The sequence below is a fragment of the Echiichthys vipera genome (assembly GCF_963691815.1).
Source record: "Echiichthys vipera genome assembly, chromosome: 14".
Classification (NCBI taxonomy): Eukaryota; Metazoa; Chordata; class Actinopteri; order Perciformes; family Trachinidae; genus Echiichthys; species Echiichthys vipera.
The window spans coordinates 9,343,893-9,369,118 of NC_139839.1; the positions used below are offsets into that span (position 1 = coordinate 9,343,893).

The following is a 25,226-nucleotide window of genomic DNA, read 5'->3' on the forward strand; positions in this document are numbered from 1 at the left end:
GAGTAAGAAGATGTAAGAGACACACATGTGCAACACACAAAACACACATACATCCTCCACAAATGTCGACCACAAACAGGACAAACTTGTTACTGTGCTAGAAATACAGCCATTTATATTATTCTTATTATTACTGTGTTTCAACAACTATTCTATATTATATATTCTACAGATCTATCATGTGTTTAATGCAGGTTAATTGAAATTATACCATGTTGTTGTTTTTTTTTTTAATTTGCATCAGATAAAAATGCACAATCCACTTTGCATGCAAGGATTCAATTGGCATGCTTGGATTTCTCAGGCAACAAGCATCTCATGCGTACACAAGGACAAACGTACAAACAAACATGCACACAGTTGTGTATGCATGTGCACACACACATACACACACAACTAGAATAGGGGGAGAAGAAAGGCGTGCGCTCCACCTTGCCCAAAGCCTGTGCTGAATAGATCCCCTAAAGTTCTTCGACGACCCACGTGCCTTGGCAGTGACCAGAATCTCCGAGGCACTGACATCCCAGCACAGTTATTGGGGCAAAATAGGAAGTGAACATTACATATGTCATATGGAGGATGGTTTAATCCTAAAAGAAAGCATTTTCAGTATCGGTGGGCCTAGTAGAAATCAAAGCGCTACTCCTGGCAGGCCTGATGCTGAGAAGAAGAAAAAAATCACAGTGTAACAGAATCCCATCCATGCTAGATGGAAAATGTATTTCCCTTTGGACCCCCTTTCCAGTCTAAAAGCTCTTGTGCTATCTTTACCAGCATGTTAGTGATACTACTGTACCAATCTCTTGCCACAGAAGGTAGCTCAATGTATAACTTGTTGTAGTTCATTATAGACCGTATAGTTCACTTTTAATTATGATCTGTGGCCCTGAGCATTGTCTCGGGACTGTGTAATTAAATATGTCTCATAACTGAAAGATGTTGATGACTAGCATAGGGACATCGTTACCATACTAATAATTTGTACTTGCTTAATTGCTGATTTATTTGCTTCTGTTTCAGTATTATATTTCTATACATCTGTGATACTGTCAATGAATCTCCAGTGCTCCGAGGAATGACATGCCCAACAAAGACAGGTCAGCAAGATCAATGTCTACTTTTATGCATATTGGCCGAGTATTACCTTGTAGGACTCCTTCCATGTGCTACATATCATTTATATTTGAATGAATGAGTGCTCTATAATTGAGGTATTCAAACATATTTGGTTTGCTGTTCTTAAGGGCAACACGCACCAACAGAATATTATGTGCAATGAAACACCTGCACCTGTTGCCCATAGCCTGGCAGTATCTAGGTGTCAACAAACAATTTTGTCACTTCTGCTCAGCTGCTCCAGCAAATTGCGCATGCCAAATGGCGTGCCGCTTCATGTGGTGTGTGTTGCACTTCAGAAGGCAATAGAAAGACAACAACACAAAACAGTACTTGTATGCAAGTTTGACAAACATGAACTTCTCTTATTATTCAGATGGTAAGAAAAAACGTACAGTTGGGTTTAAGAGTAAATGAAAAACGGCCTCTGTCCTTCCTAAACTTTTCCTTTAGGGAATCAAATTTGAAACAATAGCACCTAGATGGAAAGCTTTGTGTACCTTCTTCGCCTGGCAGACTGAAGTCATCAGGGTCATCCTGTGCCTCAAGGCAGGTGGCAGGGACCCAGCCCTGGGCGTCATCTGAGCTAACAAACCACCAGCCTAAATGAGAGGAATATAAACACATTGACATCCAAGATATCCAGAGAGAACCTAAGCGAACATTCAAGGATTTGTGGCAATTTATTGTTGATATGCATGACGGATATTGTGTTCTTTCAATTTAATGTAACAGAGAATCTGAATAATGGAATAATCTCCCAAACACGTGTAACACACACATCAAAATGTAGCTAAAAGTTGAACTGATTTTCCAGAAAATCCCCAAAAAGAATATGCAAATGCATGCACCTTCCAGTCTACTACAGTTGTGCAAACATTAGGAGTTGGGCACATCCAGAAAATGTTGGTGGCACTATTTTTTCAGTCTGGTGCAGTTGAACTACTCTGGAAGAAGAGGGCGCAACGAGGTGACATCATAAAAGGAGTGCCGGTCAAACGTCAATGAAGAACTATGTGAAAAACATGCTGAAATGGATTTTGTGGAAGGAGGAGGAACAATACAATCTCCTCATCTCTGAGTTTAGCATCTTAGTTAAAGGCACCACAGCTTTCAAATGAAGATACTGGTGTATATTCCAACATACAACATAAGAAATAATTCAACAGCTTTTCGATTTCAGCAATATTTGCACAATCTAAACTTAAAATAATGGAGTATACTGGATGCTGTATAGAACTTACCAGACTCATTTTTCTCAATGACCTCCACCACCTGACCCACGTGCAGGCTGACCTCAGAGCTCTCCTGCTTCTCATAGTCTGTTACTGCCACGTACTGGTCGAGGAAGAGGGGATCTGCTGAGGTGGAGTCTCCTTTTGAGGGTGAGGAATCAGAACACAGACTCCTTTTAGCTTTTTTTTTTTCTTTTCTACTCCTTTGTTAGACATCTAAGGATGAAATCTCAATAGTGTAGAAAAAAGCCTCCTCTCATTACCCTCTGCTTTCCAGCTTTCAGGTAATATTTGAGATGTGATGTTAAATGAATGTCCATGAACTTGAAATCAAAAGACTGCATCTGTCTTGTATCTAACTCAGTGAATGGAATCTAACCTTTAAAAATGTCAGAATGCATTCACACTTAAAGGAACTTCACTGAAAATCCAATTTAAGCTGGGTCTTCATAAAACAGCCAAAATGCACAAAATAAGTGAACAACTCATGTTTAATGAAATGCCAAGAATAATTATAGTCAAAATTTGTGCAAAAGCTTTTGATCAAAAAAGTTGAAATGAGAGGAGGCTGATCTAGAGTATGGAGTTCAACCCAGACATGAAGCAAATGAGGAAGCGGATGTGATTGGAGAGATGGTGTGTTGGAAACAAGAGGATGATGGGAGATTTGAACAATGGGTAAAAAGAAGGGATTTAGTGTAGAGGGTTAGGTCAATCATCAACATGGCTGTCACTACCACACAGAAACAAACCAGCACCAATAAAATCCGCCACCAATGTTAGCACCAAGGAAGCCTGAGAAAAATCTACTTGAACACATATGGGCTCACAATACAACCAAGAGCACAACTATAGGTCATTATGGCTCATTTCTCTTGATTAGTGTTCTTTAAAAAGGTGTCTAGAACAAACCCTGATAGGTGAAATCTACTTCACATATAAACATCAATTGCCTGATGTTGACTTGGAATAGTATTTGGTAAAACTCTGTCATTTAGATGAACAGTTAAAAAGGCCAAAATCTGCAGTATTTCCCAGTGTCCTAACGCAACATATTTTTGTTAATACAACCAAGAAATGAGCCACACAGGGTCTGAAGATCACAACTATACACTATGCTTCATTTACAGAACCAAGCCCCAAGCCTTTAACAGAGCTACGTCCCACCTGCCCTGCCCAGGCCAGGCCAGGCCAGGGGAGGAGAGGGGTGAGGGGGTGAGGGGGACAGGCCACTAGCAGCCCGCCGGGTCACACACACAGCATGGCCAAGTGTTTACTACCTCGCTTTAGGAAAGAAGTCGCTCTCTCCACAATCCCTAATGGAAAGGAAAATGAATGGAGAAGAAAACTGAAAAAAAATTACATTGATGCAATTTAAGAATATTAGATGGATGGAGAGAATAGAGAGACTATAAAAAGAAACAGTAAAAATGGCAAAGTTGGTTTTTTTTATAATAGTCAACTCCAGGAGGACATTTGGGAATGTGTCTTTGTTCATGTAACAAATCTTTTTTTAACCTGTGGGTAACTCTGTGACCACTAGATGGAGATAGTCATATTATAGATTACAGATGTATTGTAGAAGACTGAAAAGAAGAGTCGCATACATGCAGTAAAACTACAAAGTACCTAATTATATGTGCCCCTTAATAACTTAATAACACACCATAACCAAGGCCACCTAACCCTGTTTCGATTTCAAATATACAAACAAAGTTCTGTCTTACCTGATTTCTTCTTTCCAATTGGTTCCCTGTTAAAGAGAGAAAATCATCACATTACTACGAGGAATCATCAAATCAGTTTGTAGAGCTAAAGAGATTCATCTTTCTCCCTACAGATACTATCATCAGTATGCATAATAATTCACATCATCTCATGGATGCCACAACATTTCCTAAAACTTGTTGAAAGGTCAGGCAGTGGTCTTGGTTATTGAATCAGGCTCATATTCTCGTTCAATCCATACATTGTAGGACTGACCCTTGTAAGGAAAGGAAGGGTTTATTCTTGTGCTCCGAGATGTTTGGTCGTTGTATTGCATTTACTTCATTATACTACTGCTGTTGTTACCAGTATCATCCCTGTTAATATTGCTGTTTTCAGGTATAAACATTGCGTGGCAAACCGGCTAATTATGCTTTATTTTTTAATTTTGGGCAGTTTTCAAACCTTTATTAGATAGGACAGACAGGAAATGGGGTGAGAGAGAGAGAGGGGGAGACATGAAGCAAAGTGCCGCAGGTCAGAGTAGAACCTATAGCCCCTGCCTCGAGGACCTTCAGCCTCTTTACATGGGCTAACTGCTCTAACCACTCAGCCACCGACCACCCCATAATTATGCTTTATAAATAAAATTTGAATTGATTTAATTTGATCAGATTATGATTTGTTTCATTGGTGCTAAAGCACAGCACTTATGCTGATTACTCCAGCAAATAATTAATGATACGTAATAACATAATTGATACCTGTTAGATGTATTAATACTCTACAGACACATGAGAAAAGGATTTGTCCCTCTGCCTCTCTGATGCAGGCTGATGTGAATAATAGCCTCTAGATAGCTAATCTCTGAAATGTAGTCTGATGTTAAATTCAATACAACATCTGCTGTCTGGTTCTGGCATTAGCCGGATAAATAGACCATCACTCCACAGCAGCAGTCAGGAGCTGATTCAATGTCCAGATGCCCTGAAAAGTCAATGCTGGCTAATGCTCAGCATTTCTCTCTCTCTCTATCTATCTCTCTCTCTCTCTCTCTCTCGCTCTCTCTCTCTCTGTCTTTGTTATCTAAATATTACACTCTCATTAATGGCCTTCCTTTTTCCATCTCACATCTTCCATGTCTACTTAAATATCTCCTTCATCTTCCTTGATCATTTTCCTTGGCAACAGCTTGTTTCTTCCCCTGCATCAACATGAATGCCCTCAGCCACATAAAGAATTGTTCGATCGGCAGGGCTGTTAATTGCAGAGGCTTAAGTCTCAATAAATCTAAACCCATAAGTGTACCCATTAATGTACTATAAAAAGAAATTTCCAGTCGGGCCAACCAAAGCTGTATCAATGATCTGGACTGCACAGTGTATGTACACTATGTGTATGCTTTGTTTGCTTGTTTTGAACTGAGGTGAAACCAGGGACGTGCGATACACCGGACGTAGCCACTGACCTGGATCCATGGCCTAATGTGATTATTTTACTGTAACTAGTTTAGAGCATCGAATCAAATCTCCCACTCATAAGTTTCCATGTTACTCATGGGGTCAACTTCAATTCCAGCTTTCATGGGAACACTCACATCCATCCACCATGGAGAAATCATATGGCGACCACATGACGAATGGTAGAACACATTAGAACTACAGGGGAAACATGAGAACACACTTCAAAGGTTTGATGTTGCAGCTAAGAGGAGGCGTGACACATTTCAAACCTACTACAGGTTTATATGGATATCTTCACTTTGGACTTCTTGAAAACAGATTAAATCATAGCTATCAAGTTCCTACACCTGAAGCCAAACCTTATACGAAAGGTGTCTACCACAGGGGACGTATGCAATATTGATCTGAATGGTAAAGTAATTCCCTCCTCTCATAATCCCTCTCCACTCTATCCCTACCCCTCCTCGTCTCACCTCAACTCATCCCTTCATCTCATCCTGTCCTTGTTGTATATGACCTCCTCTTCGTTCTTTCCACCAAGCTCTTATTCCATCTCAATGCCACCATCTTTTTTATTTTCTTCCCACATGATCTCCCCTACTTTCCCTTTTCCTTTACTTGCCCCATTCTTGTAAGGGCAGTTCCTCTTCTCTACAGAGTCCTTGCCTTCTCACCCATCTTATTTGGTTCTCCAACTCTCTACTTCTTCTTTACATTCACTGCTTTTCCTCTCCTCTTTGGCTTCTCCTCCCTTTCACTGTTCTTACTTTCCTGCTCTAAAGGAAAACATCTAAGATGGCCCTGAGTGCAGTGGATTTATAGGGCATGATAAATCTTCTCTCACAGTGGCTGCTGTGTCTGTACACCAGCCCTGTTGTCATTCAGCCAAACAACAGGCTGCACTAGCAGAAAGAAGTAATCCAATTTCAATAGAGACAAACCAAGGTCTTTCCTATATTCATCCACCTCACGCAAATGCTCTACCCCTTCCCTGCCTTTCCCAACACATGCTTGGAGTTTTGTAGGAGTAAGGAGGTGACTGTCCTTGGCAATCTCCTCTGATTGGAATCATATAAACAGCTACTAGAGTGAAAAGTTTCCCTCAAAAAAATAAATACATAAATACACAAATATTAGGTCTTCATGACTTTTTTGTATTTGGACTGTTTTATAATACCACTGGTTGAAAAATAACTCACACTTCAATATGATCACAATATGGTAGGCTGGTGTAAGCACCCATCTAATATTTTATCCCATAACAGCAATGTGTCCTGTTAATTGTCCTTGAGAAAGAGCCCCCAGCTGCTCACTCCCTGTGAGTGATTCCAGATAGACATTAGCTAAACACCAAGAATATGAAAGGAAACATTGTGTTCCACAAGATGTGTTAATAATTACATAATGGTATTCACTCAACTTTACATGAGAAAGGGTTTTAAAATAAAATGTTAAGCCACAATGTGTAGAATTAAAAACCTAAACACTAAGTATCAAAACACTGTCATCTCACTTTTGTACAAACAAAAACCACACAACAAAGGACAGAACATTTTGAAAAATACTGTAATCCCAAAACATCTACACACTAGGGTTTTTGTGTCGCAGCTTTAGTATTGAAAATGAAATCAAAAGAGGTGCAATATTATGCAATTTCACTGGCTTTAAATGTCAAGGTGATTAGACAATGAAAAAGACACGATGACACCTGCAGTAGGTGCAAGACTATGCTAGAGAGTCTCGTTTTAACATGTAGTGCATCCATGCTTACAAATGAACAAACAATGTATATTTGAAAATGTCCCCATGCATACTGAAGTCCCTTAATGTTTGAATGTGGTGTTAATGGACACTATTGTCCTACAACAACAATGTAGATACAAATGCAACAGCTCAAGAAAACTAAATAAACTGAGAAACACATTGCAAAACATTTTGCTGCTACTAGTAGTACAAAATTAAGCACATTCATTTCTCCTATAGTAAACAGTTATCGCAGTATAGTAGATCACTATTAAGTCTGTAGTAAGGTATTGGGAAAATATTTAAATGACCCAGATTTTGCAACCAGATCTTAAAAAACCCCACTCTCTCATCATGCTCCACCTTACTGCTGGCCCTACATGCACTGCCGGCATATATCACAGGACTTATCAAGTGAATTTCCTGCCAACTGAGGCAACTTCTCAACGTCTGGTGCCACACATCAGTGATGACAGAGAGGTTAAAATGAATAACTCAGCTAACAGCTACTGGTGTAAAAACCATCTCCAGGGTCAACATGTAAGCCCCACATTATGGTCTCTATGAAACCAGCAACCCGTAACCTCCACTGCCCTGAAGGTGCCGGTAACCATCTGTAACCGAGGCTTGCGTGTGAAGTTATGTGCGTGTCAACACATGCTTGTGTGTGTTGGAAGCTGGCGTTCGTTGCCCGCTGATGTCTTAGTTTTGCCACATAGTAACTGTCGGCGCTGGATATGACGCTAATGTGTTGAGTGAGATTTACAAGAGACAACAGAGCAGGTCTGCACGCCTCCAGAGCAAGCATGCAGCCTCAGCTGTTTGAAACCTGGTGGCTGAACTGAGCTGTAGCTGCATGCTTAAATGCTAACTCAGCATTTGAAAGACCCATTAAGGGTGTTTCTCGAAAAATATAACATCAAGTAGTGCAACAGTATGAAATCATTCTCCATTAGAGGGTGTAATGAATGCTCATTACCGGTAGGCAGGAGGGAAATGTTGGCAGGACGTGACATGACATGACATGACATGAGTCAGAGGAACAATGATGGGTGTTTTCCATTGTATGTGATGTTTCTAAAGACTTGAGGAGATGTATTTGTGTGTGTGTGTGTGTGTGTGTGTGTGTGTCAGCATATGGTACTTACTCCTTGGGTGGGTTGAGGTCTTCAGGTCTGGTCTCAAAAAACACTCTGACCTCCTCACACTGGGAGATGTAGACTGGCAGCTGAATGAGGGCCTGCAGGCACAAAAGATAGCACGATACTTAGGTGAGCACATAAACTGACAAGCACAACCGCCTCAGTATGTACAGAAGTAAACTGCAGGTCAAATATAGTGTTCACTGGCTGTCTGACCTCCATAAATTCACAGAGCAAGCAATTACTACACACAGTATTTAAGAGCATTTTCAGACCGCCCTCCTGTTCACGGATGTGTGTAAAAGTGTACAATAGGCATAAAGAAACTGGTATTAGCCATTGTTCCTACGTTAACGTGTATGTCCCAAAAACTACCTCGGTGTAATATTCCCTCACAATAGTCAACCATTGCCTTTCCTTAACTTCACAGGGAGATTTTTGGTTTACATGCTGTTTTAACAGTTAACACGATTTCTAGTAAAAAAATATTTCAAATGTTATCACTTAACCATTACATTAATATTTCCCTCTCTTGCTTTATCTTGTAAAAATTAATAGATCAGAGTAATTATTTTTTTTATCATCAGTTTTATGCCACGCCCATTTCTGCCTCCAGCCACAACAATGACGAACATATTGGGCACTTGGATGACATGTGCAAATTTGAAAGTGTGCAGCACTACAGCAATATGTATAAGTCTCCCTGGAATTTTGCACAATTACAAATGAAGATAGTGCAGCCTGTTCCCCCTAGTTTCTAACATTATTTCTAATTTATCACAAACATATTTATATTGTTTTTGTCCCTCTTAGTGTTCACTCGGAAGATGAAGACCAAAAAGTTACACAATTTCAGAATAAAAGCACACCAATCATAAGTAAAATTATCAATTTTCAGTAGTCTTTTTGAGGTGATTCACAACCAATCAGTCTGTCTCGCCTACGTTCCTCCCTCATCTTAGTCCTCTGGGGAGGATCACTAGTGGCAGAGAGATGAGCCCTGACAACAAGGCAGAAGATGAAAGACAAACAGCCCCATTCAGTTTTCCCTTTATTGGTGAGATCTGTCTCGCACGCATGTCATATTATCGCATAGTCTCTGTTTCTAGCCCGTTCCTTTTTTAGTTCTCCCCCATGTCTGTGTTTTATCAGCATCTCCTACTCTCTTTCAACCAAATCACTAAAGGGCATCAGTGACACAGATAATCACCACAACAGCTTGATGCCCCAATCCAGAAGACTAACAAAGAATAACTGCCGCCAACGACCCTTCAGTGACTATCTTTCTTGCAGCTAAGGGAGCTAGGCCACTACTTCTCCATTTGCTGGCAGGCAAAACTCAATGCTATCCATCAAGCTTCCTCTGCTGGCCTATACCTCTGATTTTAATACTCCTAAGTGTTTCAGTTCTGTCCTTTACGTGAGCAGAGTCTCTGTCTATCTCTTGCACTCTCTGACACACACTGATATAACGCCAGAGTTGAAAATATGGAAAGGAAGCCAAAGACCGGACCAAGGTGCCCTTGTCTCATGTGTCACATTTGCCTTGTCATACTTACGACCATAGGTCCATGCCAACAGCTTGCTTTGAAGGAAAGGAGTGGGACTATTGCCATGGACAAAGTATAACTAGTGCTTTCCATTAGGGCAAAGTCATACAGTGTGTGCACACGTTTGTTGGTTCATGGTACATTCATGGTACAATATTACTAGATTATTATGCACCAACATGACCTCAAAATCTGCCTTTTACTCAAGCTTCAAACATATGTTGAGATTTTGAAGCTAAGTATCTGATTTAACTCCAAAAGACCCCCCTCTCCCAAATCTATAGTCCTGCAGCCCACAATGCTGCACTGTGCCAGAGGTCAGAGTGCATCTTGAGCCGGTTATTCTCTCCTTGGATTTATTTCTCTCCTCGTGTCAGCCTGTGGCCTGTCCACTCATTACAATTCTCCCCAGGGAGGAGACTGGGAGGAGGCTCAGGGTGCATTACAGCAAATGGACTTTATGGGTGTTCTTTACAGCAGGCAGCATTAAGGTAATTGTGTGTGCCTGCATGTGTGGGTATGTGTGTGCGTGAGCGTGTGTGTGTATGTGTGTGTGTGTGTGTGTGTGTGTGTGTGTGCGTGTGTGTGCGCGCGCGCATGTTTGTTTTCTCCAAGGAAAAATAGGCAATGGAAATGAGAGATCCACTTGTGCACTAAGGTACAGTATAGTTTATCTGTTCACTATAACTTTTCATAAATAGACACAGATAGCAAATGGGGATTATCTGTCTTGACAAACACTAACAACCAAATGTTTACAGTTTAAAAAAGATGAAAAGGGCTGTCTCTGATTATACTTAAAAAATAAACAACCATATGAGTTATTATTAAAGCAAAACCATTTTTTCCTATACTTACAAAACAGTATTATTTCAAATCTTTTGATTGCTGACAAATGAAGGTTGAGTGGAAATTGCTTTATTGTTTCAAATGCTTTTTGATGTGATGTATTTCCTCAAACCGTGCTGCTTTTCTAGTCATCCTAGCTCAGCAGTCTTACTCTTGGTTTATGCAAACAATCCCTGATGCCATGTTTTTTTCTTTTCTTCTCTCCGACTGTGTTTCCTGACTTAAATAAAAACATAAGACTTTACAACCAGGGAAATTCCATATGAGTCAGGGTAAAGCCTCAGCTGTACAACACAAGGGCTGACTCAGCTCTTCCCCAAGGAAAAAAACATGAAGTTTCACCTCGTCAACCTGGGTGCATGTGGGGGTGGATGAAAATGCCGTTTTTGTGCTTACAGTCAAGTTCAGATTTGTTTGAGAAGTTACAACAATACCCAGAACTCCCTGCCAACACTGCATTCTGAGATCTGACCTGCCATGATGCTATCATAGGGCTGAAATATGTTTTTAAATGATTATCACCTTAGACAGTGTTGATATGGGAGATAGCGTTTGGATCACTGGGGCGAAAAGCAGTGAGCAAAAAACAGTGTGAGGATTGTATTAATGTCCACCCCACATACTCATATACCATAAAATAGATTGTGGAAAAGCTTTATCCTAGCCTGCACATCTGGTAAACCAAACTACTCAGCTCTAAACCCAAAATAATTTTGACAAAACATGGATGTCAATCAAATACCATTCAAGTCCACAACTAAGCAATCCTCAACAGGTAAATGCAAATGTTTTTTTGACATTTCTACAACAAGACATCGTCTAAAGCAACTCTGGTGTAAAAGCTTTCTCGGTTATTACATCCACACCCATAGTCACAAAGCAACAACTCTACCCTTTCCTCCCCCAAATTCTTATTTTTCACATAAGTGTTTAAAGATGTTGCCTACACCAGCTGTACATTCCTTTAACCCCAGACGACACTTGGTGGAGTAGAGCTGTATATTCACCGGCCCCTCCAGGCCTCAATATTGTTTATCATACATTCAACTTCTCACTTCACTCTGAGGTCTTGTGAATTGTGACTGTTATTCAAAAGGACCGTCAGCACCATATCAGAAACTTGTTTGTCCAATGATGGTTTCTTGAAGCTCTTTATGGAGACGAGAAGTGATCCAGTGACAAAACAACACAGTTGAAAATACAAGAAGGCATGAGTAAGGGCTAACAGAACTAACTTGTAAAAACATCCTCAAATGTCCTCTCTCGGAGAGACAGACAGAGGTGTGTATAGTTTGGAGGCCCTAAGGCTGGCCTGTAAACTTGAACAAAAACAACCTAAGGGCTGTGGATGTGCTGACTGGAGCAAGCTCAGCACAAGCATGCTCTTTGCCACTGGCACAACTCTCTACTGATAGTTACGACCACAGCGACTCATCTCATATTTCTGAAAACCAGAGCAACTTTACACCCAAATAATGTGACTTTGTGGCCGAGATATCTTTTTTCATTGATGTCTGAGCATAATAAGTAATGGTTGCTGGTTGCAAAACAGATTTACTCCTTAGTTACTGCAGATAAACAGTTGGCAACCTAACATAGAAAAATTGAAATTGTTACACTATTTCTTCTAATGTATTTCAAGGACGCACTACTTTGTGTTGTTGCTAAGAAGCTGAACTTCAATCATAGTGTGTTCTTTTAGGTTGCTGTGATTACATTTCTGTCAAATTGTAGCAACTAGTAGCTAGCTATTGGCAGCTTTATTGATTGCATTTCTGCTACAGTGGAGCTGGAGAATGTACAGTTGCATTTTTGTCAGCTTTCTTGAGGCCAAGTGATTAATCTGTTTGGTAAAAAAAGACATGTAATGAGCTGGATAATGCACAGGTTTTATATTATCTCTGTTTAACTGGTGTAAAGTGCTGCACTATTTCAAATGGTATACCAGCCATTAACACATTACGACACACTTCTATGCTCCATAAAAGTGGAGTCCATCATGTCTTTTCTTTACTTCACTTGTCACCTTCGTACAGCAACTTAACAGCATGAACATATAAAGTACATTTATGAACATGTTGTCTTGAGCGTAATGAGGGCTTACTGTACATTTGGGAGGTACAAGGACATCTCCGTATTTTGCTACACAGAAACAGATTTTTGCCCATACACTATTGATCCCTTGAGAAAAATTCTCCTTTAGCAGGGAGGTCAGATTCAGCTACTGAGCATCTGGGGAGCTTTTAGACACCTCAGCAGGGTGGATGTCTGCTGTCACAAAGGCTTGCTCCAGGGAGTTTAGTATTGCACAAACCATACAGTGCCAATTTTCAAAGCAAGGGCAATTGTAATTATTCATACAGCTGTTCTGGGGACACTGTAATCCTATAAATATGGTTGTTATGCAAATCCTGCAATGTGGCTGTGAGCTTAACTTGAATTAATATAACCCCATATGATAAGTGGAATATCTGACAGATGAAGGTAAAGGTTTGTGATTTTACGGTTCTTATGTTACCAACCATGATTCAACCATGAATAAGCCATCCTGAAATCAGATGCTTGGGTCGTATAGTGTTATGCTGAACATGCTGAAAGAAACTTTGACTGATGTTGCTCGTATATACAGAGAGGGCATGAAAAGATTATTTTCCATTTTCCTCTTCATGGCATAGTTCACACTACATGGGTGGCATACGTGTTATTCTGTTCCCCTGACCACTGTGCTTTCTACCTTAATGTTAGTACTGTGTGCTGCTGATGGAAATGCTCACTCTAGCTTTCATGAACTACAGAAAACCATCCCAGTATTGATCAGTATACTTACCCTGCAGTACTCATTGATGGGCCTTAGTCTTTTCATGGCCACATCTCTGATATGGCTCCTCCTAAACAGGATCTTCCCTGTAACACATTTGGAAAAACAGTTATCAGTGATGTTACCAGTTTTCCACACCAAAATGATCTAATCTAATATAATCATAATTATTTATAATTAGCCTGTACTTGTCTGTTACATGAAGACAAATAATCGTGCCAAATATTTGAATGATGCTCTTGTCGAGAACAACTTTTAAGAGGAATCCACTGAAGGGCAATAAGGACATGGTGGCTTTTACAAAGCATGGTTGGTGAATCAGTATGCAGAAATGTGTCATCAATAACACTGACAGCACAATGAGGTGGGTAAGGAGCTAGGTGAATAGCTGGCCTTTTCCAAGTCATGAATAAATGATTTTGGGAAAGCAAATTATGTGTGCATGACAGCTTAAATGCTATTCCCCGGCTCTTATCTCTAGGCCCAAATAACCAAAGGCATAGACGAGCTCGGCCGCCATAACAATAACAAGAAATGGCTGCAAATAGCCCCTTTTAAAAACAGTCCTTAACTGTATGCAGGAAATTTCGGAGCCAGCATCTATTTTCTCCACGTTTTAGCTGTTGGGGTTTCTCCAATAAACTCACTGAGACAGCTCTAATGCAAACATATACACTGGGCAGGAAGTCACGGCTGTAACAAGATCCTGAACACAAAAAGGGACATGTTTTTAGAAGTTATTGTATCTATGTAGAGAACATTTAAAGCAGACTTGAAACATGAATCTATCTCACAGGAGATCGACGCTGAGCAGTTAGTTCCCCCTACAGCTCCACTGTTTCACCCAGGTTACTAAAGGGGCCTCTGTGCTTCCCTGACCCGTACAGCTCAGAACTACAAATGTTTGTTTTGGTTTGTGTGAGTGAGTGGATGGCATATTGATGAATAGATACATCATAGTGTCTGATTATGAATATGTATACCCATGTGTTGCTGCTCATCTTCTGAAGCAAGACTAAAGAAAGTAAAGCTACAGGGAAAGAAAAAACACAGAATGTGAAGAGGTGCAGACTGCTGAGTGGACGGCTGTGTGCTAACCTCTGCAAAAGACCTGAGATCTCACACATTTTTACAAAATCATCACAACCACCAACACCCTTCTTCCAGAGACCCCACCTCTGTAGCATCCCGTCTCCTACTAGCTGACTAATAGGAAAAACCTACAGGCAATCATATTCATACAGTATGTGTTGAGAGTGCAGCTACTACAATATCCAAGAGCCAGAGTGTAAATGCTAACAGGAACCTGATGAGGATTAATAGAATCTACTAGAACTAGCTGCTATGAACATGCAAAGGCAATTGTGTGAAATCTTAAAATTAAAGGGTGTTCCTACAGCTCTACTTAATGTGGCTTTTATTTTGGAACTGCTGTATTTCTACAGTAATATCTATTGGATGGATTTGTGACCCTGCCTATTCCTCTCACGCCCATTTTCCATTTTAATTGGAAAACTACTGGATGGGTTGTCATGACATGTGGAACAGATATTCAAGGTCCCCAGAGGAGCAATCCAAATGACTTTTTAGAATGTATGCCAACATCTACTTACACTGGCATGAGATCTGGTATAGACATTTCTGGTTACCAGACAATGTATTGTATTGACAATGCCTTTTCATATAGCATCAGCAGGTTGAAATTATTGACAATTATTGGATGGACTTTCCTATACCGTGATAAAATACCGTCACCTCAAAAAAACAAACAAAAAATACCTCGATATAAATTTAAGGTGATATCGCTCACTCCTAATTGGGGTCATATTTATCCACTTTACAGTTTGGTATATTACAGTCTTCACAGAGCTGCTAGCATGGCTGTAGGCTATTATGTAGTTGACGACATGATCTGCATGGCCTGACCAGACTTATTTTTCACCACGTTTGTACAGAGGAGAACAGTATAGTACCATGTGAGGGAGACTATTAAAAAGGAGATTAACTTGATGAAGAATGAGGGAAGACATTCCAAATCTCTAAGGTGTTGACAACGTCTTGCCAGAGGAAGCAAAGGACACACTGTCTGGGCGGCTCATGAAACCTAAAGAGATTGGAAAGTCAACCCCTCAAAGCTTACAGTACTTCTCCTCCTCTCTCTCAAACTGTCTCTTTCTTCCTCTTCTCCTCCCCTCGTCACTCCTAAAACAGAAAGCTTTCTTGACGGTTTTCCAAAGCTCTCAGGGGTCAGAAGAGAAACACTGACTCAACACTGCCCACTCTGTATGCAGGGCAGCTCATGGGTGCAGCTGAGAAAGGAGGGAGGGAGGAGGGAGGGAGAGGAAAAGCTGCTGCCTTGGAGCCATGGCTGAGGCAGGGTAGACTTTATGGCAAATCTCAGTGCCAGCAGTGACCAAGGGCATCAGACAACTTTTGTTCCCCAGGGAGAGTGAGGGAGTTGGATGGAGAGAAGAGACCGTGAGAGATGGGAACACAGAGAGGGTCTTTGTGACATACCTCACATACATAAAGCTGTTCTCACTTAATCACTGCACTCACCACACATGAATTCCTTCTGTTTATTCACCCTATTTTAGCTATTCAGAGGGTTTTTGAGTATCTAAAACCTTTACATAACAGCAAAGCCGTAGACTTTCAACATTGACTGGAATCAGACAGAAACCACAATATTGAGGATTAAGTTTGATCCTGTAAAAATTGAGGAAACAATTAAAAGAACAAGTTGGACAATTTCAAGCACGCTCTCACAAAACCTGAGAATGGACATGATACGTGACTCGGACTTCTGTCAAATAAGTTGAGACGACTTAAAACTTGTTTTTACGAGACTTGAGACTTGATCATGAGTCTATTGCCATGTTTTGAACTAGCAAGTCTAGAGACTTGCTCGTACAAGAGTTAAAACTTGATTCAAGGCTTATTATAAGACTGGATTTGGGCTTGTCTCAAATGGTATGCCTCAAAAGGCCCTACATAACGCTGCATGTGTGGAGGCTCTAAGAATGAGTTCTGTGTGTGTGTGTGTGTGTGTGTGTGTGTGTATGTGTGTATGTGTGTGTGTGTGTGTGTGTGTGTGTGTGTGTGTGTGTGTGTGTGTGTGTGTGTGTGTGTGTGTGTGTGTGTGTGTGTGTGTGTGTGTGTGTGTGTGTGTGTGTGTGTGTGTGTGTGTGTGTGTGTGTGTTGTAATTACGGAATTCTTAGGCTGTTGCTGACCAAGGGCACGCACAACTCTATAAGCTGCTGTAAAAGACAAGTTTGCTAACTGTTATACACATTCAAGTAGATGAGCAGTGACTGCTTTCCCCTGAGGACAAGACGAGAAGACACAAACGTGATATGAATGAGGCTTAGGCAACAAGGTCATTGTAACTCTTGGGTTATTTTCTGTTTTTCTGCTTTTCATAGAGGACTGTCTGAGGAATGTGTTATTCAGAGCCACAGAAACATATGTGACCTGCACAACCGACTGTGCCTCCTACTGTGGCAGGCAGAGAGACACTCAACCAAACAGAGTGGCTGAAAAAGGTAGGTACTGTGGATTTATTACTACTAGTACTACTAGTGGGATCAGAGCTCACATTCATGTAGGGCCCCTTAAAAACAGACCCACATTCCATCTTGGGTTTTGACTTGTAGTTTAACAACCCCAACTTTAGATAATTAGTATCAGTTCTTTTTCAAAGGCTGACCTGCTGACACTGTCCTAAAAAGCACTGTTCAAGGCTCTTGGGTAAACAGATCAAATGTATCCCTTTCATCTAAATGTCATGTATGACCCTATCAAAGGAGTTTAACCCCATGAGAGATGTTCAGATGACAAATGGCCTAAAGATGCTCTTCACACGCCATGCAATCTTGATACAACAAAAGAGTCGACCTCTTATGGATTTAAATGGCCATGTTTGGGATTTTTTTCAGACTTCCTTTCAGTATAAAATATTTCCCTGATGCTGTTATTAAATGTTGTCTTGATATGTTTTTCCCTAGTGTGATTGTGTTACTTCTACAGCAAGGATAAAAATGCAGCACTCAAGCTTTTAGTTTGTACACCTGGCAAAAAAGCAGCAGAAATTATGCACTATCCACATATGCAGACAACCCACTTTGCTGATGTAGAGATACCAAAAGGAGTAAAAACAGCTCTGGGCCTTGAACAAACCAAACCCAGAAGGGAAGAAAACCACTTCCGTGCCTTGTTCGGTTGGTCTCAGCCCACAATCAACATTTCTGCTCAGTAAAGAAAGGATTTTCTTGGCTGTCAGGGAAATTATTTTACAAAATCGGGCAAATGTTAGCTTGGAATCCATCTCAGAGAGGTACATGACCTGATCTGGAATCAGGAGACCATTTCAATGGTATTTTTCTTCATCAGAAAAAGTAAAGGCCTCTAACAAAGCTCGGGGCTTCACTGGAAGCAGGCAGGCATTTATAGAGAGCATATAGAGTTCCAGAGTCAAAGGAGCAAAGCAGGAAGGAATCAGAACAGAGTTTAATGTAGATGAGAACTCGTAATAGTATCCATGGTCAGTATGCTTTATCTGACTGTATAAGGGGATAACAGGGGATAATACGCAGCGTTTTTTCTATCTCTCTTCCCTTCCTCCTACTCAGAGTTCATCAAACAGTGTGTGTGTGTGTGTGTGTGTGTGTGTGTGTGTGTGTTCTCTCAATGAGTTCCAGACCTGCATGGCCACAAAAAAATCCTATCCCCCATTCGTCCAAAGCCTGGTAGGGGAGATGTGGGTGGGGCTTTTGGGTGAGGCTTTCTCCCAAACTCTCATAAAGGATTACTTTCAGCAGAATCTGAATCTCAAACTATTTCAAAAGCTGGTCATGCACACCCAAAGCCCTTATTCCAAACAAACTTCATTGCCACTTTTAGTTGTGAGGGACTAATGGAAACTTGAAAAGATCAAACTATTGTTTTGCCTAGTCGGGTTTTTACACAAGATGACGATTCAGCCAGGACAATGGCGCAGCTAAGCCAAGAAAACAGCTCATAATGAATGCTACGCATTGCAACTTTTTAGTTTTACGATCACAGGTAAAGTATTATGTGTATTATGGTTAATGTTTCACCCAAATGCTCCGACACTACTTTATATTATTGTCCACTGTGTCTATTGGCTATATGCTTAGAGATCATTGGAGTCAGCTGAATGTTTTAGAGATTAGATGGAAAAAATATATATTATTTCTTGATTCACAGAAACAGTGAAGAGGAAAATTATGCTTGCAGCAGAATGTTCTGCTTGATTAAGCAAAAATATTCTGCTTATCAGTGAGTCATTGGTGTCCGCATTTGAACCCAATGCGTGCAAACGTTTTTGATGGAGAAGTCAGAAGTGAACAGGAATGAGCCAGAACAATACAGCAAGGGGGGAATATGATCCAAATATGATTGATTTAAGTGATAATAGGAGTTCTTTGAGTATTGCCATGTGCATATTTTGGCCGTTGGTCAGTCACAAACAATTTTTTTCATTATACGTTCGTTTACTACATTAGTTGATTAATCTTTTAGCCTTTGTCCAAACAAAAGTAAAAAGTTCTTCCTCTGATAAATTAAAACAAGCCACTGTGTCTGTGTGTGTGTATGTGTGTATGTGTGTGTGTGTGTGTGTGTGTGTGTGTGTGTGTGTGTGTGTGTGTGTGTGTGTGTGTGTGTGTGTGTGTGCATGTGCGTGTGCGTGTGTGTATAAAAAGGGGGCTCGGGGCACACTGTATTTAATTCCTACCTGGCAGAAATGGAATGATCCTGCGCTTGGGGTCTTTCTGGCCTCCTTCCACCGGGAATTTGTCCAGCAATTCCATCTGAAACACCACAGTGAATTAAGACTTATTAGCACACAATGCATTAACCCTTACCCATATACAATACACATGCCATTTACATTACACACACAACAGGATAGCTGGGGCTGGAGAGGAAGGGTTTGCATTTTTACAAATCAGCAGTTCCTACAAGGAATTTGGCCAATAAAGGAAGGTCTGCCAATGATTAGGAATGTCCTGAGCAGATGGTATGGTTTTTCCCCTCTACTTCATATGTTGTTGCAGCAAAGGGGCTGTTAGCAGCAAGGCACTACTGACATAGTGGAACATTTCTGTTTCTATAATTTTCGTAGGCCAGGGAGCAGTGGTTCCCTAGATCTGCTGATCACCAACTTCTTTTGATCATTCTTTTCTTTCTCTTTTAATCCCACTCATTCGTTAAGAGTCACTCTCTTGTTTCAACTTCAACACTTTTTTGCCTTTCTCCCTGTCACATTGAACTATAGGTTATAGTCCATCAGACTCAGAACGAAACCAGTGTGCTGATGAAATAGTTGTGTTTTGCATGTCATACACCCTCCACGCTGCTGAGGTCAATAAAAAGACACCTAGCCATATTGACTAATGACCTCCAAGTACACTCTATTTCTCTAAAGCCCTTTTTAGACAGCAGATGTGCACATTGACTTCACTTATGGATCCTTGTATGGAGATAAAATCACACAAAAACTCCAAAACAATTAAAGTGAGGAATAAAAATACTTAACTCAATTGAAAGTTTGCGAGAAGAGTGTTTGGACATGTATTTAATATTGCACCCAGAGCACATAATCCAATACTAAAAAAACAACCATTAGAGACAAAACATTAAACCTGCATTCGGCAAGCCTGGCAGATCGAGTTGACTCACGGCCCTCCCTACTCCCCTACACCGAGCTCCTCTGCTCTCTCCCAACGAGTGCCCGTCAGTGCATGTGCACTAGATTTCTGTGAACGCACCTGTGTCTTCTCTCATTGATAAACAGCATGGAGTACAAGCTACACAGAGGTAGGCTGGCTAACTTACTCATAGATAGCACCTGCTAAAGTAATTTACTTGATGCGTGTGCCTGTGATATTGAAACATGCGCGAGGGGGGAGGTGGGGTCTGCGGTGTGTGCACGAACTGTAAATTGCGCTTAATGGACAGGATGATGCAGGCGCCGTGGATTTTTGCAAAACAAACAACAAGCTCTAGGTGCATGTAGAGGCAAGTTTTCTTTTTCTAAAACCGGCTGATTCATGTTGCTCTATCAGAGCGTAGTGACGGTTTCAGTGAATATGATCAAAAACATCTTGCCGGCTGCAGCTTTAAATGATCTTGATGTATTTTTTTTCACCAGTGTGATCGTGCAATTACTACAGCAAAGGATGGAAATGCAGAACTCAAGCTTTTCGCGTGTGCATCTGGAAAAATGGCAGCAAAAATAATGTCCTGCCATAGGCAACAAGTGTCCACACGTTTTTGTTCCAAATAAAGACACCACCAGGGCAATCTCAAAACCAACAAGAGCACCTTGTAGTGATTTTGCTGTGTAGTTTCCTTTACTTTTGAGCAAATGCTTCTAAGCTAAATTACTAGCAAGGTGTACTGGGTCAGATTCCCTACTGACACACAGAAGCCTTAAGTGTCAGTGTTGTTAGCAAATGAGTGACAAATGAGCAAGTTAGCTCCCAAATTAACTGAATTCAGGGCAACACCACATCATGTGATCTTTTGCTACCAACTAAGAAAACCATTAAGATGTGTAGGCTAATAAGACAAGGCTATCACATAATGAGTTTAAAGCCACTTCTGACAGCAGCCTGTTCAATGTCAACCAGATAAAATTCTATCTATCAAGGCTGTGTTCCATAGAGGCATTTAAAGGTCAAAACAAACGGGCTCCCTGGATATCTAAACCAAGGATGTTCATCATTCCCCCAACCCTTAAATATCACTGTACTGGCTGGTATGAGAGGCTCATTTCTAAAATATGCAGCACTGACAATACCCCAAAAGAATGTTCTGGACTTGGTTCTTTGGTATGTTTACCCTCAACGGTTACATTTCAGATCTCACAGTGAGTGTTTACGGATTCATCATTTTTCTTTTCTTGGCTTAAATGTTTCAACACGTATTGACTTTTTATGTGTTACCTATGGCAGATTCTATTTGGTTTGGTGAGTCCACTTATATTTACCCATATTTTACATCACGATAAACATCTAGCATGCTGTCAACAGGAAATATAACTGACTCAAAATATCAAATCAATCATCAGCTTCCTCTGATCCACCTACTCATGAATCTAATTTTAGACATGTCGGAAACATTAACCATGTGTATCACTGGGTAAAGGAGATGACTTGTATGGTGCAGCATTTCCTCTACTCACCATTATTTTTGATATGTGCTTGGACTATTCATTTAAGTTCATAGCTAAGATTCATGTCATTATATATTGCCCCGATAGTGCTATTAACTATTACCCTCACATGATTTCTACAGCAACTTTTCTAGCAATATGAATGAGTTAAGCTTTCACAAAATGTAAATTTGAAAGAAACAATGACAGACAGAGGAGGTGTAATATGAGGTGGGGTGATGAAGCGGTTATGGGAAACGCAGAGACCTTGGCCAAATAGTATTTTCTATTATGGGGTATCTCAGTCAGATCAGGTGCCAAAGAAAGGGTGTTGGCATAAAAATGAAACAGCCTAAAACCACTTCAGTAGATAGGGCTTGATACGGTTCTATTTTAAGGCCAGATGGAAAAACTGTATGACACTTTGCCCTCTTGCAACTGTGATCCTGACAAAGACAGCCAGAAGAATAGAACAGTGAACACTAATGCAAAACACCAATAGATGTTACCCATATTCATAGTGAGAAAAAACAGTTATCTGAAATTTAGGGAAACCCATAACAATGAAACAGTGACACAGTGGCACTGAAATCAAAAGGCTGACAGCTCCTGGAGAGTTGCAGACATCTGTATGGGAGGGCCCCAGTCAGGAAAAAAACAGAAAGAAACGGTAATGGTATATTTCCAAGCATATGTTTTACAGGTGTATGAATGTATACCGAACTTTAGCTGTACAACGACGCCATTAGTGTGGGGTTTCTCTGCTTCGCTAACTATTGCTCAATATACATTTGTTTCAGTTTGACTATTTCGGCAATGTCCTTCATCTATAAAGTTCAACAATAATATTGTATTCCAAGAAAATGCAATGCATTGATGTTTGATTAACTCAGTCTACTCTCCCACCTAAAATTGACTTTTATTAGGCCTTAAACTTGCAAAACAATACACATAAATAATAAACAGTGCAGCATTGTGATTAATTTAACAAAAAAAATAAGTGCACCTACAAAACAAATAATTACTTGCATTTCAGAAAACGGGAGAAAACCAAACCCACAAGAATGTCATTGGTCACATCTTAGTCTTGGATTTGGTTGTTAAAAAAAGTTCACTATTGTATACCATGAGGGCAAAAATCAGGCTTTAGTAGGGGTGCCACAATTGACATTCTAAATCAAATATAGATCAAAATTAAAATGAGTTTTCAATTTAAATTATCATGATCAAAAGCAGGAATACAGGATTTAAAGAAATGAATAAAAAATTGACCTGAATGTGATATAGTCCCAAATATGCTGATTATGAAACTTGATACCATGAAGCCTCTCTTTAAAGAAGAATTTGAAAATGTAAATGGCAGTGGTCAGAGGATGAGACCCATGATATGTTTATGAATAAAAACAAACTAAGGTCTAATCCAACAAAGGCCTAGCCATCTGTGCTGAAAAAAAAGTTAAAATCAAACATGTAATAGAATTTTGATTTTAAAATTGACAGTCTTAAAATCGTGACAAGTCTAGGCATTAAGGCTTGAATATAAAGCCAAATAGGGTTGCACTCACAATACTTATTATTGGCTATGGCTGCTAAATCTCAGTACTATAAAGTTAATAATGTCCCCTGTTAGACAAGTTACAATGAAAAGAAAGAGGGGAGAAAAGTGTACGCTGAACCCTCTTTGTCAAAGGCAAGACGAGGTGACTCAGTCCACTTCAGTCTTGTTATTTATTAAGATACAGCAGAAGGAAAGAAGGAATTCAGAAAAAAACAAAAAAAGAGCACTCAACACACAACACTGCTTGTCTTAAGAGTCAGATGCTTCATCAGTGACAGTACCAACTTAAGAGAGACAGCATAAGCAAAGAGATAGGCAGGCAGACAGACAGAGCGAGAGAGAGAGAAAGAGAGAGAGGGAGACAAACACAGAAGAGCCAGTACCCCACACACTGTAATTGTTCCCATGTGTCTGACTGTGAGTGCAGACACACCCAGTCTCTGTGTCTACTCTAAACCTTGCATCTACTCTGTAATCAGAGCCACTCATACAAGAAAAGGCATCTGGAGAGAGTAAAGATGTCTCTTCAAAATACCAGTTACATCATGCGCCCAACATCAAATATTCATGCTCTACAGGCAGGAGGATACAGGCCAAGGTAGTGCACAGTCTAGCTCCACATGACTTGCCAAGGCTATTTCGAAGTATTGTAAATCATATCCCGCTGATTTCATTTCAGAAGGAGACACGAGCCACATTAGACCTACTGCAATTGAATTGACTGAATAATAGCTTATAAAAACAGTAGTTTCAGTCTTTGAACTCATTAGTTCTGGATATGTATTATATAGTTATAATGATGCCAATTATGTCCGAATATTCAAAAATGTATCAAAAGTTAAATGCAGACCTTAAAGTGCAATGTCACTTTTTTCACAACTAAGTGACTTGACAGCACCACTGGCTCATGGGCCCATTCTCACAACCAACCAAAGACTAAAGAGGATATATTGCTATTATTCTAAACAATGACTGGAAGATATCTAGGTTTCCCACAAAAAATAATAAAGACAACACAGCAACGTTTTCATCTGCCAGGGAAATGGAATAATGGAAAGAGTGAATACACTTTGAACATAAACTATTAAACATCTGTTTACATCACACTGTGCCTTAGTGGAGCTATGAGGTCTGTGAAGACTACAGTGAGACCAACAGGCAGTCCAAGATGAAGTACATGGACGTAAGGAAGAAGGAAAAACCTTTTCATTGTCAACATATCGCATTACTAGTCTGTTAATATGCCCAGCAATGTTCTTAACTTTTGCACTCTGTTATTGCATTTAACCAAATTCTTGCTGATTCAGAGACATCTTCCAAAGGGCTACAATTTGTCCATATCCGCTTTAACCACATTATCAGCTTTTAAATAAAGGCATAATAAAGAAGATCTGAGACACACAAGACTCCATAATGACAGTAACAGGCCAGAGGACAATAGCTGCTCTCTTTGCAACATGCCCATCTCAGTAGTCCTCCTATTCTTCCACTCAGTCCACTGTACATTCATGCTTGAGGTCATTTTTAACCCTTTACAAAAAACCATACTGTTACCGTAACACCCCACATGTGTGGAGGACTGAGCTGTTAGTCCACTTATGAAGCAGTGAGAACAAACAAACACCACATCATCTATGGTATCCGTAAGGATGGATGAATGATAAAATAAACATCTAATTATTTTCAAGATATGCAAGACCTCAAGACCTGTCCCAGTTTTAATACTGACTGGTTTTCTTACTTTGATTAATGCTACTTGCTTAGATTGCTGTATATGCTGATGTTATCATACAGTAAACAATAACAGCAAGGCCAATTTCTGGAGACTCGTGGGTGATATGTGATATGTGGCTGTGGCTCAG

At 40.2% G+C, this 25,226-nt stretch overlaps 1 protein-coding gene across 2 annotated transcripts in view; it reads right to left on the minus strand.

The window, feature by feature from the left end:
• sh3pxd2b (SH3 and PX domains 2B) overlaps nucleotides 1–25,226 on the minus strand; it is a 39,961-nt gene that overhangs the window by 5,486 nt on the left and 9,249 nt on the right. Inside the window, exons 3-9 of one of the 2 annotated variants that reach the window (XM_083926921.1) lie at nucleotides 19,383–19,458; nucleotides 13,633–13,709; nucleotides 8,413–8,504; nucleotides 4,079–4,104; nucleotides 3,632–3,667; nucleotides 2,361–2,492; nucleotides 1,617–1,718 (exon numbers count right to left, since the gene is read on the minus strand). In XM_083926921.1, coding sequence (XP_083783047.1) covers nucleotides 1,617–1,718; nucleotides 2,361–2,492; nucleotides 3,632–3,667; nucleotides 4,079–4,104; nucleotides 8,413–8,504; nucleotides 13,633–13,709; nucleotides 19,383–19,458 — 541 coding nt within the window. The remainder of the gene's footprint in view (nucleotides 1–1,616; nucleotides 1,719–2,360; nucleotides 2,493–3,631; nucleotides 3,668–4,078; nucleotides 4,105–8,412; nucleotides 8,505–13,632; nucleotides 13,710–19,382; nucleotides 19,459–25,226) is intronic. The other variant, XM_083926922.1, reaches the window with a different exon arrangement.